The following is a 17,692-nucleotide window of genomic DNA, read 5'->3' on the forward strand; positions in this document are numbered from 1 at the left end:
GACGTGTCAGCCAAGGCCTATCCGTCCAACCCCGTCGATCGATCAGTCGGGGGGCCGCCGCCCAACCGGGCCACGGCCCGCCGCGCCGGGATCCTACTGTGGTACCCACTTCCCCGAACAGGAAAGGGCCAGCGTGGCCGTACTCGCCCCGCACATGTACGTTCCTCTCCCACGACGACGACACCACGAGGAGTCGAGGTCACGTCCCGCTCCGACGCAACGCGGCCCCCGCTCGCACTTGCACCAGCCCGGCGCCTGCCTCGTGAAGCGGCGCAAAGGCCACTCCGCCAAGCCTTGCCACTTCCATGCAACTGCCGACTGCCGACTGCCAAGTGCCAACCAACCAACCGTGGCTACTACACCCTACGCGCTCGCCGATCTCCTCGCCCCGCCTAAATCTTAGGCGCGGGCGGCTCCGCAGCCGCAGTCCGCACAGGCAGCGCCGCACGGCCATTTCCGCTCGTGGCCCAACCCACCTGCCGCCGCCCGGCAGCTCGGCCGGCCGCCGCGTGACTGAACTGAACACGAGCTAGCTAGCTGTCCCAACTCCAGATGGATCCTGCTTCTCTTCCCTGCCATGCTCGCGTGTATTATATATACCTGGCCGTGCTTTTGGGGATGACGATCGATCCCATTCGTTCCCATCTGCTGCTGCTGGTTCATGGAGAGGGATTATTCGAGAGGGTCGTCGTCCATGGACACCAGCGGGGGCAACGAGGTGCCAGGGAAGAAGGCGAGGAAGCCCTACACCATCACCAAGCCCCGGGAGCGCTGGAGCACCGAGGAGCACGGCCGCTTCGTCGACGCGCTGCTCATGTGAGTTGATACAGACCGACAGCCAGGAGCTAGCCTTCTGTTTCGGAAGCTTATCTCTGAATATTTTTGTTGTCGTTTTTCAGTATGAGCAGGAAATGGATTTGATGGTGAATTTTTTCCCCCTCAGGTTTGGCCGCGACTGGAAGAAGATCGAGGAGCATGTCAGCACCAAGACAACCATCCAGGTACCGAATCCTCACTTCCTGATCGAAAGAAGCGTGTGTGTGTTTCGTACTTGCACTTGGGCATGCAGTACCTCGCTGAAGAACTAAACTCTGAACAACGCAACGCGGCTGCAGATACGGAGCCATGCCCAGAAGTACTTCCTCAAGGTCCAGAAGCTCGGGCTGGCCGTCGGGCTGCCGCCGATGTACCCGAGGCGCCACCTCTCCATGCAGCAGCAGCAGAGCACGGCGTCCGGTAGCAGCTCGGCTGCCGCGGCTGCCATGACATTGCTTAACGGCCGGCAACCTACGTGCGCGCCGGTCGCCATGACAGGTCTGTCCGAGTCCGACGCCGTCGCTCACGGTTCCATCGGTTGGAACAGCCCCGGTGTCCTTCCTGCAGCCAGCAGCGGCAAGTGCCTTCTTTGTCCAGCCTGCATTTTTCAGAACGGTGTTCTCACGTTGCTGGCGTTCTCAATCTCACGTTGCTTCTGAACATTTTCAGAGATGCAAGGCTTGGACTGGGCAGGCCCGTCAGCTTCAGGGACAGCAGCACCATCACTGGTGAACACCGACGCGCAGAGCCAGAGTGTGCCATTCACCGGTAATTTCGTCTGACGACGACTCTTGATTTCTGGCTATGCTTCTGCAGCCAAAACCTTGTGAAAACAATAACGTCTTCGTGCTCATTCAGGTGGCAGCCGGTTCATTGGGGCGCCGAGCCTGAGCAGCAGCAGCATAGACTGGGCTGGCAGTGGCAGCAGCGCAAGTGAAGCGTCAGCAATTGGTGTCGTGCAGGATGAACAGATCGAGCTTCCATTATCACCCGGTACGTACAACCTCCTTTCCAACACCAAACTCCGCTCGCGAACCGAAGTTGAGCTCGTGAAAGTGAAACAACATGATCTCATCGAACTTCAAAACCTCGAACTTGCAGCAAAGTTGCAGCAAAGTTCGAATTTCAACCTCGAACTTCAAAACCGGATAACTTTGGCCCTCCAACTCTCGAAAAAGTTCAACCTTCTGGGCGGTTTTGCGGATGAACAGTAACTTTTGATATTTTTGGGAGCGCTGAAATTTTATATTATTTTTTCGAGCATCTTAACGTCCTCAAATGAAAAAACTCAAAACTACAAAGTTGTAGATCTCATCGAGATCTACAATTTACATATAAAAATTATCTTCATCCGACATCGTATTGAAGGGTTTTCTATTTTTTAAAATTTGAGTCTCATCACGCGATAAAATATGGTGCTGAAATTTTATATTATTTTTTCGAGCATTTTACTGTCCTAAAATGAAAAAACTCAAAACTACAAAGTTGTAGATCTCATCGAGGTCTACAATTTATATATAAAAATTATCTTCATCCGACATCGTATTGAAGAGTTTTCTATTTTTTGAAATTTAAGTCTCATCACGCGTGAAACAATTTTGTCGCGTGATGAGACTCAAATTTCAAAAAATAGAAAACCCTTCAATACGATGTCGGATGAAGATAATTTTTATATGTAAATTGTATACCTCGATGAGATCTACAACTTTGTAGTTTTGAGTTTTTTCATTTAAGGAAATTAAGATGCTCGAAAAAATAATATAAAATTTCAGCACCATATTTTATCGCGTGATGAGACTCAAATTTCAAAAAATAGAAAACCCTTCAATACGATGTCGGATGAAGATAATTTTTATATATAAATTGTAGACCTCGATGAGATCTACAACTTTGTAGTTTTGAGTTTTTTCATTTGAGGACGTTAAGATGCTCGAAAAAATAATATAAAATTTTGGCGCTCTCGAAAATATCAAAAGTTACTGTTTACCCGCAAAACCGCCCAGAAGGCTGAAAATTGAACTTTTTCGAGAGTTGGAGGACCAAAGTTATCCGGTTTTGAAGTTCGAGGTTGAAATCCGAACTTTGCTGCAAGTTGGAGGGTGTAAATTGGACTTAACCCCTTCCGTAATAACCGTGAGCTGGATCTTCTTCTGCAGAGGATCTGCCGTTTGCGCAGGTGTACAGGTTCGTCGGCGACATGTTCGACCCGAACACGCCGATCTCAGTTGAAACCCATCTGCAGAAACTCAAGGAACTGGACGACATCACCGTTAAGACAGTGAGTAGCTCAGCACTAGGTGATTCCACACGGCTTCCTTTCCTGTTGTCGAGCTGAACCGAAATCATCTCCTGCAGATCTTGCTGGTGCTGAGAAACCTCGAGAACAACCTGTCAGCGCCTCAGTTCGAGCCTGTGGTAAGATAAGAAGCACTTTCTCACTCTCTGGAACTGAAGCTGCCTTTAGCTCTGCGTCCTCCTAATTCTTTCCACCCTGTTTGCTCTGTTTTCGACAGAGAAGGTTGTTGTCGACGTATGATCCGACAAGAGGCCTGTCTGACCAATTGTAGAGCGCAGCACCTTGAGACAGCCTGCGAAGTGGGAGGTGCAACTAACACAAAACGGATGGACGTTCAGGTGTTGCAGGAATGACAGAAAGAGAGGCTGAAACGCAAATAGATGGCTAGACAGACACCGATGTGCCTGGTTTTCTGGCTGACATACGCTAGAAGATGTTAACAATTCTTTTGGTAATCCGCTGTCTATAAAAAGCTCTTACTTTTTACGTACCATGTTCCGTATACCGTTTGTTAAGGACTGGAGTAGTACACATTCTTCTTGCGTCCTTTGTAAAACTCGGGTGTCGATTCAGATGAAATTTGCGGGATTGTCGGATACATGATGTGTGTCTGGTTCTCTGAATTTGTTTGGCGACAAGGATCCACGTCTGAACTGGACATGTGCCAGAACAGCAATGGATTTTGCGCATATTTCCCACACCAAACTTGTTCGGCGAACTGGATCTCCTCCAGCCGCGTTCAACATGTGCCGTATCGCTCGATCACGAACTATGCACGCGGCAGGATGCCTGCTGCTGGAGTAGTACTGTAACTTGTTCTTGTTCAGGTGCTGTCCCCCTGGCCTGCTGGGTGCAGCAGAAGAAGGCATGTGTTGTCGCTTCATTCCCCGGTTCAGGTCAGCGCAAAACAAGCCGCGTTCGGCGAAGATTTGTATTCTGGGCCCATCCTTATTATGGGCCGGACAAATTTGGCTCGGATTAGATGCTGGGCCTAATCTCGTGGGCCGATTTGGTTTCCAAAGCACTCACTTCAGGTTCTGTCACTTTGCAATTTCATGGTACGACCTCTCAGAACAAAAAAGCAATTTCAAGGTATGAGATGTAATGTTTCTCAAAAAAAGGTATGAGATTTAATATAATAATAAAACACACACATAGTACTGTATTACACTCCGAGCACGTTACATGAACATGACCATTATTTTAGTTACTGGACTGACACACACACACACACACACACACACACACACACACACACACGTCGCACTTTATTCCGTAGACAAATAACGACTACAGTACGTCACACGGTCACAGCAGCACTCGTGTTGAACGTACACACGTACGCGCCCTGCCTGCTTGCACTTTATTTAGTTTATAGGAAGTGTGTGCAGTGCATGTTTAGCTACAGCTGGCAGGATACGTACGTATACGCGGCTGCCGGCTGGCAGATACGTACGTAGAGCCGTAGATGTAGGTAGCGCGAGAGCGTTGTTTGTTTGGATGGCTTCACTTCCACTTCCTGAATTTGCCACCGCCGAGCATGCCGCCCTTGTGCTTGCCGCCGTAGCTGCCGTGGTGGCCGCCGCCATGGCTGTGGCTGCCGTGGTACGACCCCATGTGCCCTGATGATGAGCCGAAGAAACGGTAAATGTCACAGAATTCAGAAATACTGTACTTATTATATACGGAGTATTTATTTATATAGAACGTATATACACGTAGTGCTCCCGTACCGTAGTGCGCCGAGTGCGGGGGGTAGGCAGCGGGCGGGTAGCCGCCGTGCGGAGGAGGGTACGCGCCGTTGGCGGCCGGAGGAGGGTACCCGTGGGCAGCGGGCGGGTAGCCGCCGTGCGGAGGAGGGTACGTGCCGGCGGCGGCCGGAGGAGGGTACCCGTGGCCGTAGCCCTGCCCGTGGCCGCCGTAGCCGTGCCCATGGCCGCCGCCGCCGCCGCCGCCGCCGCCGCCGCCGTGGACGAGGTTGGACACGTAGCCCTTCACGCCGCCGTTGTGGCCGTGCATGTCGTGCTCTCCGCCCATGTTGCTCTCGTGATGGATCGGATGCGCGCGCTATACCTCGATCGAACCCGTGCTCTGCTTCCTGCTCCCTGCCCTCAGCTGGCCTCTGCTGTGTGCCCGAATTTATATAGCGCCTCCCGCCACCTTTCGAGGTGTGCCGAATCCGCACACGTACCACCCCCGACCTCGATCATGCAATATTCTTCGAGGAGCTTCATATCAGGCTGATCGATAAGGCCGTGTATTGGATTCCAATTCTCTTGCCCAAATGCAAAGGACCGGCGAGATGCTTGCCATATTTCACGGCTAACATTCCACGGCCACAAAACCGCACACCTGGCACGTCTCATCCCCGTGCATACCTGAAGTTTTTATCATGCCTCTGTTTTTTTTATATATATCGCATTAAGTTTGTCATAAATCAAACATTTATATATTTAGTTATCAATTACAAAAAAAAATCTATGTAGTTTCATAACATGTTCATTGTATATTATAAAAGATTTTTTTGAAAACATAGATATTATACTGTTAACCGAGTTTTTTTAATAAAATAATGGTTATAAAGATAGAAATATTTGATTTAAGATAACACATGTGAAAAAACGGAGAGGGTACAATCGTCATAAAAAAATATTGTAAACGGGCCTCTAGTATTTTCCAAGCTAGTCTGGGTTAAGTGGACCTGTTTTAACAACTGGACTTTAACAGGGCCTCAGGTTGACAAGTCCTCATGGGCTTCCAAACCTTCCAAACCTATACAAAAGTCCTAAATCAAGTACTACCCGCCGTCCCGCCTCCTCCCGATGCCCACCGTGGCCGTCCATGACTCCAACCTGTCGAATCCCGGCCGTCCAACCCTCAAGCCCCGTGGCCCGTGGCCCGGATATAAAATTGTGGCTGACGCGGCCTGAGTTCCGACACCAAAATTTCTCCTCCCGGCTCCCGTTACCCCGTGTCTCGTGGCGACGACTGAGCGACCGCCGTCGCCCTCCGCTGCCGCCGCCAGCCCCTCCGCCAGTCGTTCGGGCCCGGCGACGACCACCCACCAGGTACACCCACTGCTTCTCCTCCCTTTCTCGCTGTGCGGAACCAAGCTCCCAAACCCTAAATCGCGCTATTTATACTCTAAAATAAATCACGCTATTTATACTCTAAAATAAATAAATCACGCTATTTATATTTGGATCCGATCTAATTACAAATCTGTACATTTCGATATTTTGTTTGCGAAAATTGTCAGTATGTACACCCATGTCATGTCCTTTATTATGTGATTGCGTGCAGATGGATCTGTAATCTTTGCTAGGTCAATGCTAGGTCAAGTATGGAAGTTTTGCTCGATTGTAGCGCCTACTTGTTTCGAGTTTTTGCTGTTAGTAGTAGTACTACTCGCCATTGAAATGACCTGACTGACTTGAATGCACCGTGAGATGTTTGGGTGTTAGGGCTGCCTTTTGTATCATGTGTTTTTCTCTGTTTCGATGCTTCCTTGCTTTATATTCTGGGTACAAATGCAGAGATGCTAATATAATCGATTATGTATTGCAGGCAAGATGCCCCGCTATGATGATCGTTACGGTGGGAACACACGGCTGTATGTGGGTCGTATCTCCTCCCGTACGAGGACACGGGACCTTGAAGACCTTTTCGGCAGATATGGGAGGTCAGCAAGCTGGTTCTAAACCTGAGATCTTGTGTGTGCTTTTCATGAAACAAAGTTTTAAAAAAAAAAAATTGACGAGTTATGGATGCTTTTGATCTGTATTACAATGTTTTTTTTAGCTCCGTCCAATTTACAGAACTACTTATGCAACTTAGGCCCTGTGTGGATTCCACTACATTGTGGAATCCAGCTTGGGATCCAAAAGCCCAGCTTCTGCGCTCCACAAGCTGTATGTCCCTAGCGTTTTGGATCTACCTATTGGATAGTATATAGCATTTGGCCTGTATGCTTATACCATAATGGCATAACCAAATTCCATGAAAAGGTAGCAGGAAGGTTTAAAACCTGTTTGGTTTGCAGGTGATAGCAGAATGACTATGAAATCCCCTTACAAATTGTTGTATCTTTGAGATTGAACCCTTAATTAATTGGATGTAACAATATATTTTGCATGGTATTAGCACATAACATTCCTTTCTCACCTGCTTGAAGTGACACCTATTTCGACATGATCCTACATAATATAAGACCTCAGTTACAAGGAAATCACCGTAAGCTATTCTATTTTTTTCCTTCTGGAAGCTTGTCCATTGATATCTAATCAATTGATTGAAATGAAATAAAATACTTTTGTTCTTTGCTTTCCTTGATCTGAAAATATATGAAAAAACCCATTAGAATCTCTGTTACCTGGGGCATCTTAGGCTGCTGTGTACTGTCATGCTCAGCATTGTTTTTATTAGAATTAGATCCACACGCCCTTCATGTTTTAACTTGGATGATCTTGTTGAAGGTTTTGGGGGCTTACCCAACCTCGGTGTCCATGGTGGGAGGGTGCCCTTGGTGCAATTGCTGGCTGTTCTCCCAAAGTTGAAACTTTGCTGATTCTTTTGAAAAAAAAAACTGTTTTAATGGAAATTCACAGTCATGACTTGTTTAGTTCTTTCTGGCCGATGATTCATTTCTCTACTTGCTTCTTGACGGCGTTTCTGGAAACCATTTCCGCAGAGTGCGTTATGTGGATATGAAGCATGAGTTTGCGTTTGTTGTAAGTGGTCTCGCTCTACTTCAGGCTCCTGAGTTATTTTTGTCAACTAAATAGCTTTTTACTTTTTTCACATATATGAGGCCTCCTTTTTCTGAATTGTATTGCAGGAGTTCAGTGATCCCCGGGATGCTGATGATGCAAGGTATCACCTTGATGATAGGGAGTTCAATGGTAGCCGATTGATTGTTGAGTTTGCAAAAGGGGTAAGCTACAACAGCCCTCTGTAATATGTAATTTATTCCTTTTCCTGTTTTATGTTTTTTATTATTATCTGATTCCTTGTTCCACCTGAATGCAATTTTCATTGCAATTTAGGTTCCACGTGGCCCAGGAGGATCCCGTGAATATATGGGCAGTAGACCGCCTCCTGGTTCTGGCCGCTGCTTTAACTGTGGTATGGATGGGCACTGGGCTCGTGACTGCAAAGCTGGTGACTGGAAAAACCGATGCTACCGCTGTGGAGATAGAGGCCATATAGAAAGAGACTGTCAAAACAGCCCTAAGAATCTGAGGTACCTCCTGTGAGATTTCTTCTTTTTTACAATTAGAATCATTTTATGCCTGAACGTAAGTTCTCTTTTTTCAAAGTAGGCGTGGAAGAAGTTACTCAAGATCCCCATCCCCTCGTCGCGAAAGGAGCCTTGATAGGAGTTACAGTAGGAGCCGCAGTAGGAGCTATAGGTATGTGACTGTGTATTTCGATTTAACCAATTGGTTGCTATATTAGTACTTTCATTTTATTTGTCATGATGATGATGTCCCATGGAGTACTATGGTTGATACTTTAGCTTATACGACATCTCAGACACATAACTATCTGAATCAGAGCATTATTATTTTCTAGTTGTGCATATCCTTGGCTGCCATAGTGATGTTCTGGCTGTTGTATGGGTTACTTGCGAGTACAATATAGAATATGCTAAACTACTCAGAATGCTCCAAATATATTTTTAGTGATTTGGTATGACAAAAAGCTGATTGTTGATTTGGTACGGTATAAAATGCTTTTTAATTTGATTAAAGTTCTGTGTTCTGATTCAGTTATTTCTTCCTCTGCTCATCTTTGTGAAGTTTGTAGTGTCAAGCACTAACATTGTATTCTTTCCTTTTCATAGTCGTTCACGATCTCCAAGGCGGAACAGCCGTGATGAAAGGAGCCCTCGCGACAGCCGCAGCCCAAGGTGGAGCCCTCGTGACAGCCACAGCCCAAGGAGGAGCCCTCGCGACAGCCGCAGCCCTAGGAGGAGCCCTTCCAAGGGAAGAGACCGCAGCCCCAGCCCTAATGGTAGCAGGAGCCCTGCACCAAGGGAACGCAATGGCCTGGATTATAGCATGAGCCCAAGGAGACCTGACAGCCGTAGTCCCTCAGACCGCGTGCGCCGTGAGATCAGTCCAGCAGCCAATGGTCGTAGCCCTAGCCCAGGGGTCAATGATAACGGCAATCACCACACATCCCCCTGAATATGTTTCTGGGATGGGTTTTCCCCCCTATGTTTGTTAACCATCCCAAACATCTTTATGATTAGGGCTGGTTTTTTGTGTTTATTATGCATTGGATAAACCATACCATCTGTTACTTGTAACTTTAAAGTGCACATGGATCATTTTTGCTTGCTCTTATTATTCTATTATGAAAAAAATCTTTATGCGTGCAAAGATGGTTTGTGGGACTAGGGCGGGATTGCATTATTAGCACATAACATCATCACATTTTCGTCTGATATATCTTAGATGAATAGATATGCTCTACATTGCCACATTGGTGGTGTTGCCTTCTTACTCTGTCGATGTTTAAATTCTTGGCGAGTACTTTTCAATACATGCATTCTTTTTTATCAAAAATGATTATTTCTGGAATGTAGAAACCTCAACCTTTCCATTATTCATGCATTGCAGCCTGAACGTTTGCTAATCTGATGGTGTACTAGCCATAAATCCATCAGATTTCCTTATTTTCGCATCGTCTAACATTCTCTGCACTTCATCTGCCGCCCACATTGACCATCTGCCAGAAGACACCTCGCATGGACACATCTACATCGGTGAAGTTGGCGTCAGTGACACCCTCTCCCTCTCCCTCCTCGCAGCCGGCTTCGTTCTGATGCGAGCTTGTCCGACGAGAATCCAAAGGCGGCATCAGCTCGCGCACCAGGCTCAAGCTGTTGACGTCGGAGAACTCGAGGCCGTTGTCGTCCTGCAGCCGCATCACGAACTGCAGGCTCCACACGACGTCCTCCATCGCCGGCCTATCCTCGCCTCGCGCCGCGAGGCACCCGGCCGCCGTCTCGCCGTACTTCCTCAGCGCCTGGGGCCTCACCTCGGCGGCGATCCTGCGGTCGACGATCTTGTCCAGCTCGCCCCTGCCCTGCCAGTGCAGAGCCCACTCCACCAGGTTCACCATCGGCTTGGGGAGCCTCGGGTCCACGACGGGGCGCGCGCACAGCGCCTCCAGCAGCACCACGCCGAGCGAGTACACGTCGGACTTGGTGGTGAGCTTCCTCGTGCGCACGTACTCCGGGTCCACGTACCCGAAGCTGCCCTTCACCGCCGTGCTGACGTGCGTCTCCTCGAGCTCCGGCCCGGCCCTGGACAGGCCGAAGTCGGCGACCTTGGCGGCGAGGCCGCCGTCCAGGAGGATGTTGGACGACTTGACGTCGCGGTGGATCACCGGCTTGGGCAGGGCCGTGTGCAGGTAGAGGAGGCCCCTCGCCGCGCCGGCGCAGGCCTCCAGCCTCTGCGCCCAGCCGAGGGCCGCCCGCCCCGCGGCGCCGCCGCCGTACAGGTGGCTCCTGAGCGAGCCGTGCTCCATGTACTCGTAGAGCAGGATCATCTCGTCGCCCTCGTCGCAGTAGCCGACGAGGGACACGAGGTGGCGGTGGCGCAGGCCGGACAGCAGCTCGATCTCCGTGCGGAACTCCCGCGCTCCCTGCCGCGACTCCGGGCTCGCGCGCTTCACGGCCACACTGGTGCCGTCCGGGAGCGTCGCGCGGTACACCTTGCCGAAGCCGCCGGCTCCGATGACCAGGCCCTCGTCGAAGTCGTTGGTCGCGTCTCGCAGCACAGCGAACGGGAAGCGGTAGCTCGGGACCGGAACCTGAGAGGCAGCGATGGGGATCGCTCCTGGCATGTCTCTGTCGACGGCGAATTTGGATGACCCTGCTCCGCTGGCGCCCGGTCGTCGGCTGCGCAAGCTCAGCCGATCGAGGAGCGGCATCCATGGAGTCGGCGACTGGCTCCGGGACGACGACGGTGTAGGCAGCACGTTCTCCTCTTTCTTCCTAAGGAAAATGACAAGGACAGCAGCAACGGACACGACGGCGAATGCTCCACAGATTGAGCCCAAAACGATGGCCAAATGCCGCGTCTTTGATCCTGCCGCCGGCTCGACGACGACGACAGAACCTGAGCTGAAGTGCATCTTCATGATCTCTATCCCGTTAAGGATGGGAGCTTGCAAAATACTACTATTACTCATGTTCATCACCGACGACGAGCCAACGTAGATTGCGATCTTGCCGGATGGGTTGCTGGAATCCAAGACGAAATCCCTGTAGTACGGGAAGGCCAAAGTGCCATTACCTATCGTGGAGAGATCAAGATCTTCCACCACCGTGTAGCTGTCCACGTACACGTCGACGCGGAGGAGGTGAGGCGGCCTGCTCACGATGTCACACAAGTGAAATCTGATCAGGTAGCTCGACGGCTGCGCGTCCACGTCGAACTGCCACGTCATCTGCTTCGACGAGTCCAGCCAGCTCGACAGGGTTAGCTCCCTGGCCGTGGCGTACACGACGTCCGGCGCGTCGTCACGCGTCGCCTCCCCGGGGAGGTAGTTCAGGCTCCCGTTATAGGCCTCCTCCCGGGTGACGGCAGAGCCGACCAAGACGCGCTCGTCGGTGGTCCATTCCCGCGTTAGCGTGTCGCCGTCGGCGGCGACGGCGGGGCCGCCAACGTTGACCCTGTATGCGGTTTGCAGCGGCGTCATGGCCGGGTCGAGCAGCTGGCCGGACGACGTCTGTACCGGGCGAGCGATGAGGTCGTCGGGGACCGAGACGACCTCGACGGCGTTGACGAAGGCGAGGGCCCCGGCCAGCGGCACGAACGTGACGACGAGCGTCTCCCGTTTCACGTACAGCAGGAACTCCCTGTGCACCGGCGAGGTCGTGCCGTCCGTCGTCTTATTCTCCGGTGCAAAGCCGTCCATCAGGACGACGTCCTGCGTCGACACCTTGAAGTTCGCGGCGGCGAGGTCGTAGCCCTGGCACGCGAAGGGGAAGAAGCGGAGGCGGACGAAATGACGGCCGCGGCGGCTGATGTGGAAAGAGTAGGACGACGGCGCCGTGAACACCCTGGCTGTCTGGTACAGCGCCGGCGCGGCCTCGTCGGAACCCGACGCCGCCGTGTCGGGCGAGGCTTTCACGGCGGCGCTTTTGGGCGCCGTCAGGGTGACGGAGCCGGAGGTGGAGTCATCGTCGGCGACGAAGACCCTCGGGCCCAACCTTGTGTTGACCGAGGAGCCGCAGCTGATGAGGTAGTTGTCTGCCGGAGTGTACGCAGTGCAGAAGCGGGAGAGGATCGAGATGATCCCCACGAAGCTCAGAGCCAAGTGGAGCTTAGCCGTGGCGGCCATGGAAGATTAAACGTTCGACGGCAACCTACAGACGAAATCATAAAGATTGTCTTTAGTCTGTAGTTTCAGTTTAGATTGTATCCGCAGGTAAGAGAAACGAGAGCGGAATTCAGGCTGCTAACAATCAGGTACTTAGATTTCTCTGTCTATCTTCTACTTTTTTTTGCGTAAACACAAGAACTTGGCGGTGAGAATCAGAAGTACCTTGAGAGTATTATGACTGGTGGACGTACTGCTGCACGGCAAGCTTTACTCACATGCCAGCATGCAAGACATCATCAGCTCTGATTCTCTGAAGAATCTGAATCCCACGGACAAGAACTCACACAGCCAAGCCGTTACAAGGTTCCATGCCCCTCTTGGATAACAGCTACTAGTACTCAGGATACAACAGAAGTCACAGAATACCGAACTGCCAGATTCGAGCCAAACTACAAAGATCCAAACAGAGAGCTCTCAGCGATGGCAACTCCCCCTTTCCTTGGGCTCAAGCACGACGACGAGCGCGTCCTACTCTGAATGAAAGGAACAGCTCAGTGTCAACTGTCAAAGCCAATCAATGGGTTCAGTCACACGGCAAGCAGCAGTGAGTCCTCCATGCTTGCGTGTCTGACTGGACTGGATATACACACAACTCTTTGTTGCAGCTCCGCTCCGTCTTCAGTCTTCAGTTTTCAGACATGATTGGCCTACTGATGGACCAGGCTTGGAGGATTACAGGAAGAACACGACACTGGTCAGAGAAAAGACCTGTGAGGCTGCCACCGTCTCCAGTTTTCCACGGCAGCCGGAGACTGACTTGGAATCCGCCATTACTATACTAGATCGGTTGGCGCGCTAGTCATGCGCGCTTTTGCATGCATACCAAAGCGTAAGCCGAATGTCCCTCTCTCTCTAATGTGTGTGTGTGTGTGTGTGTCTATATATATATATATATATATATATATATATATATATATATATATATATATATATATATATATATATATATATATATATATATATATATATCTATATATATAGAGAGAGAGAGAGAGAGAGAGAGAGAGGAGAGAGAGAGAGAGAGAGAGAGAGAGAGAGAGAGAGAGAGAGAGAGAGAGAGAGAGAGAGGACAGCAGCTTAATCGTCGTTCAGGCATATGCCTTCTCTTGGTCTCGATGCAGAAACAATATTGGAACTGGCTTGTACAGCAGCAAACCCGTTGATTTCATAGGTGCAAGCTTTGTACTTACACATTAGGCATACAGAATAAAGAACAGTCAGGAGATATGTATTGGGCGGGAAAAAAAAAGTTAACCACAACGACGGGGTCATTCGAAGGATGAACATGAGAATAGAGACATTCAATACTTTAATACATGCCATGCATATATATTTTAGGAGGTACACATCACAGGCTGTCGTGTGATCTACATATTCAAATAGATTGGTAGCAAAAGCTCCGTTTTGTAGTTTTGACCAAAGATTTGGAGCAAGTACAATTATTTCCTCCTGAGAAGGACCTTTCTTTTCCAGGAGGTTACCCTATAGACAACACAAAACTGGTTTCGTCATCCATTAAGGCTGCACAAATGGCAGCAATGGGTCACATGCTAATATGAAACTTTGTGAAAACAAATAGGAAAAAGTGAGGAAGCACGGACCTGCAACGGAGCTAGCTTGAAAGAAATGGCAAGTCCCTCTTCATAGTTTGTTAAATTTTTTTTTTTCTTAGCCGTGTCCGTAAGAGGGAAATTCTGTACTCTATGAATGTATGAACGGACCTGCTGTCGTGGATGGAGTCATTTGATCAGTGTGGCAGTAAAAAGAAATTAATTGTCCTCAAAATGGGATGAGCATGTAAAGTAATCTGCTGCTCTTTTATCTCTGAACGCGTGGCAGGGGCAGACGTCGAAAGGGCTCCCTGTTGCTGCACTGTAGCCATGGCAGGGGCAGACGCCAAAGTCAGCCATGCTGTCATATCTGGTCACTGTTGCAGCATGGCAGTCTGGCATGTCTGTGTACTAGGATTAGATGGGTAGAGTTGTATATATAGCTTTCCACAGCAACTCAGTAAAGTGAGCGAGTTCAGTTTTGTCATCTCCTCTGCAGAGCTCCGGTCAACGCTGGTGCATGTGCTGTATGTGCGCGCGCTCTGTTCTCCCTCACTCTTCTACCTTCAGCCGTAGTGTGTATGGTTGGCAACAACGATGAGCGGTCGGCTCACCCGTGCGGGAGATCTCGAGACCAACAAGTGGTATCGGAGCTATACAAGCGTCGTCGCCGGACTAACTGCTGACGATGACGGACGGTTTGGAGATAGGTGACAGCAGCGGCGCTGCTGTGGCTGCCCAGCCACGATAGGAGGTCGTCGTGCGCACGGTGCAGAAAGTCAGCGCACCAGTTGACCGACGCCGAGTCGCATTAATTATGGTGAGTGGGCGGTGACCATGAAGGTCAAGCTCAGAGCCCAACGACTTTGGAATGCCATTGACAAGAGCACCGACAACGAAGAAGACGACATGTCAGCGTTGGAGGCTATCCTCGCTACTATGCCAGCGGAGTACAGGGAGCCGTTAGGGGCGAAGAACTCTGCTAAGGAGGCGTGGGAGGCCATTGCAGCGATGCGCGTCGGCTCCGACCGCGCAAAGAAGGCGATGGCCCAGCTACTGAAGCAGGAGTATGCCAACCTCAAATTCAAGGATGGTGAGTTGGTAGAGGACTTCTCCCTCCGCCTGCAGTCACTCATCAGGAAGTTGAGGAGTCACGGCGTCACCATCGACGAAGAAGAGACGGTCTCCAAGTACCTCCACTCCGTGTCGGTGAAGTATATATAGATCGCTCTCTCCGTAGAGACGATGCTGGACTTGTCCACCCTCACCATTGAGGACGTGGCAGGCCATCTGTGGGCGGCGGACGAGCACATGGAGCAGGCCACAACAACGACTAACAGCGGCAAGCTGCTGTTGACAGAGGAGGAGTGGGCTGCCTAGATGAAGGAGAAGAAATCCGAGGAAGCCTCCTCCAGCCACGGTGGCGATGGCAAGCGCAGCGACAAGGCTTCTACGAAGAAAAAGAAGAAGGTCGACCCCAACGCCTGTCGGTGCTACGGGAAGATGGGTCATTGGGCAAAGGAGTGCCCAAATCATAAACAGGAGAAGAAAGCTGAGGCTCATTTAGCGCAGGCTGATGAGGATGATGAGGCCACTCTCCTAATGGCGATGTTTTGTGCATTACACGACGTTGAGGTCGAGGAGAAGGGAGAGGTCATGGCGGTGGAAGGGCACGACAAAGCTCTGAAGGTTGTCAACCTCGACGAACCACGCGCCCAAGTCTACCTCGGACATGTGGGCGGCGAGCAGGAGCAGCGGTGGTACCTAGACTCCAGCGCCAGCAACCACATGATAGGCTCCAAGGAAGCCTTCTCCGAGCTCGACGGCAACGTGACCGGCATGGTGAAGTTCGATGACGGCTCAAGGGTGGCGATCCGAGGGCGCGACACCATCATTTTCAGGTGCCAGAATGACAAGCACCATGTGTTGACGGATGTATATTACATTCCACCGCTGCGTTCAAGCATCATCAACATTGGCCATCTAAATGAGTGTGGCAGCGAGATACTGATAAAGGACGACGTCCTTAGGATCAGGGACCGAGAGCAGCGCCTTCTTGCCAAGGTGAAGAGGTCCCAGAATCGGCTGTACCTGCTTGACTTGAAGGTGGAGCAGCCGGTGTGCCTAGCAGCATGGCACACCGAGGAGCCATGGCCGTGGCATGCTCGGTTTGGCCATCTCAACTTCGACGCGCTCGGTCAGCTAGAGAAGATGGTCCGAGGGTTGTCCCACATCAAGCACGCAGGCGAGCTGTGTGACAGCTGCCTGGCTAGGAACCAGAGAAGGTTGTCGTTCCCAAAGGCAGCCAAGTATCATGTGGCAGACACTCTCGAGCTCGTCCACGGTGATCTCTGCGGGCCAATCACGCCAGCCACAAACGGTGGTCGGCGGTACTTCCTCCTACTCATGGATGATTGCAGTCTTTATATGTGACTGCAACTTCTAACGAGCAAGGACGAGGCGACAGAGGCAATCAAGAAGTTCAAGGTGTGCGTGGAGGCGGGAGAGCGGCAAGTAGTTGCGCGTGCTGTGGACTGATCACGACGGCAAATTCACTACAGTGGAGTTTGTTGCGTACTACCCGGGTCAGGGTGTGATGCGACACCACACCGTGTCGTACTCACCACATCAGAATGGCGTGGTGGAGCGGCGGAACCAGACAGTGGTCGGCATGGCTCGATCCATGATGAAGGCCAAGAGCATGCCGGCAAGGTTCTAGGGTGAGGCACTGACCACGGTGGTGTTCATCCTCAACCGCACGCCCACAAAGGCCCTGAAGGGCGTGACGCCGTTTGAAGCTTGGTATGGGCGCAAGCCGAGCATGTCCTTCCTTTGGACATTCAGCTGCATCGACCACATCAGGAAGACGAAGCTGGTCCTCACCAAGCTAGAGGACAGGAGCACACCGATGGTGCTCCTAGGCTATGGGGAAGGTACCAAGGCATACCAGCTCTATGCCCCACGTGGAGGCAAGGTGGTTGTCTCGCGCAATGTCGTGTTCGACGAGAATGTAGCCTAGGACTAGGACAGTCCGGGCATGGGGGAAGCTGGTGGCTTCACCAGCACCTTCATCGTCGAGCACTTGGTCATCCATGGTGGTGGAGACACTAGAGAGGAGGTGCCGACCACTCTAGCAATAGAGCCGAGCACTCCTAGGGCGGTGCCGAGCACTCTGGGATGAAAGTGCAATCAAGCCTTAATTGTGGGTTTTGGTGATAATGACCACGTAATTAGAGAACTAATGAGATTTATCGAGATGACAAACAGAGAATTTATATTCAAGGATGCTACATGAAATGGAGGAGCCCCTAATTACAAATATAGATGTCTTCAAACTCAAAAGAGGTTTAAGATTTTTTTTATATCTTGAATTTGAGTATAGAAAAAACATACTATAAAGGGGGACACAATGCTTAAGTTAATATGTGCTACCAAGTGCTCAAACAATCACAAGCATCCTCAGATTCACAGCCAAGACAGTCTACACTTCACTATTACCCTTGCTGTCTTGCGTGGTGCGACACTGTCGCACTTGAAGAGAGGCACTGCCGCACTTGAGTCGTGGCACAAGGATGCTAACTTCTCTGGATGGCTTGAGATGTATTAAAAGTCTCATCCGACCCCAAGG

At 50.7% G+C, this 17,692-nt stretch overlaps 4 protein-coding genes across 8 annotated transcripts; 2 read left to right on the forward strand and 2 right to left on the reverse strand.

Annotated features, from left to right (window-relative positions):
• Positions 1 to 538: 538 nt before the first annotated feature.
• Positions 539 to 3,689, forward strand: LOC136457730 (protein REVEILLE 8-like). The gene is made up of 8 exons (XM_066457746.1): positions 539 to 816; positions 944 to 1,001; positions 1,116 to 1,392; positions 1,486 to 1,584; positions 1,675 to 1,809; positions 2,973 to 3,094; positions 3,172 to 3,231; positions 3,330 to 3,689. The coding sequence occupies exons 1-8, from the start codon at positions 662 to 664 to the stop codon at positions 3,381 to 3,383; spliced, it is 960 nt and encodes a 319-aa protein (XP_066313843.1). The 5' UTR covers positions 539 to 661; the 3' UTR covers positions 3,384 to 3,689.
• A 792-nt stretch (positions 3,690 to 4,481) lies between these two features.
• Positions 4,482 to 5,234, reverse strand: LOC136457731 (glycine-rich protein A3-like). The gene is made up of 2 exons (XM_066457747.1): positions 4,846 to 5,234; positions 4,482 to 4,734 (listed from the first exon to the last, which is right to left on the reverse strand). The coding sequence occupies exons 1-2, from the start codon at positions 5,147 to 5,149 to the stop codon at positions 4,619 to 4,621; spliced, it is 420 nt and encodes a 139-aa protein (XP_066313844.1). The 5' UTR covers positions 5,150 to 5,234; the 3' UTR covers positions 4,482 to 4,618.
• An 813-nt stretch (positions 5,235 to 6,047) lies between these two features.
• On the forward strand, positions 6,048 to 9,466 carry LOC136461734 (serine/arginine-rich splicing factor RS2Z32-like). Of its 5 annotated transcripts, none has more exons than XM_066461039.1 (9): positions 6,048 to 6,180; positions 6,680 to 6,794; positions 6,914 to 7,023; positions 7,588 to 7,663; positions 7,803 to 7,842; positions 7,950 to 8,045; positions 8,158 to 8,354; positions 8,431 to 8,523; positions 8,958 to 9,466. In XM_066461039.1, the coding sequence occupies exons 2-9, from the start codon at positions 6,685 to 6,687 to the stop codon at positions 9,301 to 9,303; spliced, it is 1,068 nt and encodes a 355-aa protein (XP_066317136.1). In that variant the 5' UTR covers positions 6,048 to 6,180; positions 6,680 to 6,684; the 3' UTR covers positions 9,304 to 9,466. The 5 variants fall into 5 exon arrangements, with proteins under 5 accessions (XP_066317136.1, XP_066317138.1, XP_066317137.1 ...); XM_066461041.1 differs by having other exon boundaries at positions 6,950 to 7,023; positions 8,958 to 9,464; XM_066461040.1 differs by having other exon boundaries at positions 8,434 to 8,523; positions 8,958 to 9,460.
• Positions 9,467 to 9,621: 155 nt separating this feature from the next.
• Positions 9,622 to 13,192, reverse strand: LOC136461733 (receptor-like protein kinase HERK 1). Its single transcript, XM_066461038.1, has 2 exons — positions 12,677 to 13,192; positions 9,622 to 12,497 (listed from the first exon to the last, which is right to left on the reverse strand). The coding sequence occupies exon 2, from the start codon at positions 12,470 to 12,472 to the stop codon at positions 9,824 to 9,826; it is 2,649 nt and encodes an 882-aa protein (XP_066317135.1). The 5' UTR covers positions 12,473 to 12,497; positions 12,677 to 13,192; the 3' UTR covers positions 9,622 to 9,823.
• Between the last annotated feature and the right edge of the window lie 4,500 nt (positions 13,193 to 17,692).

Source organism: Miscanthus floridulus, chromosome 6 (assembly GCF_019320115.1).
Source record: "Miscanthus floridulus cultivar M001 chromosome 6, ASM1932011v1, whole genome shotgun sequence".
In the NCBI taxonomy this organism is placed as follows: Eukaryota; Viridiplantae; Streptophyta; class Magnoliopsida; order Poales; family Poaceae; genus Miscanthus; species Miscanthus floridulus.

Excerpts from the sequence above, each read along its gene's own strand:
- LOC136461734 (XM_066461039.1), top strand. The coding sequence starts at position 6,685 with ATGCCCCGCTATGATGATCGTTACGGTGGGAACACACGGCTGTATGTG. Across the intron at positions 7,664-7,802 it reads TTGCTGGCTGTTCTCCCAAA|AGTGCGTTATGTGGATATGA; the intron begins GTTGAAACTTTG and ends CCATTTCCGCAG. Across the intron at positions 8,524-8,957 it reads AGCCGCAGTAGGAGCTATAG|TCGTTCACGATCTCCAAGGC; the intron begins GTATGTGACTGT and ends TCCTTTTCATAG.
- LOC136461733 (XM_066461038.1), bottom strand. The coding sequence starts at position 12,472 with ATGGCCGCCACGGCTAAGCTCCACTTGGCTCTGAGCTTCGTGGGGATC.
- LOC136457731 (XM_066457747.1), bottom strand. The coding sequence starts at position 5,149 with ATGGGCGGAGAGCACGACATGCACGGCCACAACGGCGGCGTGAAGGGC. Across the intron at positions 4,735-4,845 it reads CCCGCACTCGGCGCACTACG|GGCACATGGGGTCGTACCAC; the intron begins GTACGGGAGCAC and ends GCTCATCATCAG.
- LOC136457730 (XM_066457746.1), top strand. The coding sequence starts at position 662 with ATGGAGAGGGATTATTCGAGAGGGTCGTCGTCCATGGACACCAGCGGG. Across the intron at positions 1,585-1,674 it reads CCAGAGTGTGCCATTCACCG|GTGGCAGCCGGTTCATTGGG; the intron begins GTAATTTCGTCT and ends GTGCTCATTCAG. Across the intron at positions 1,810-2,972 it reads CGAGCTTCCATTATCACCCG|AGGATCTGCCGTTTGCGCAG; the intron begins GTACGTACAACC and ends CTTCTTCTGCAG.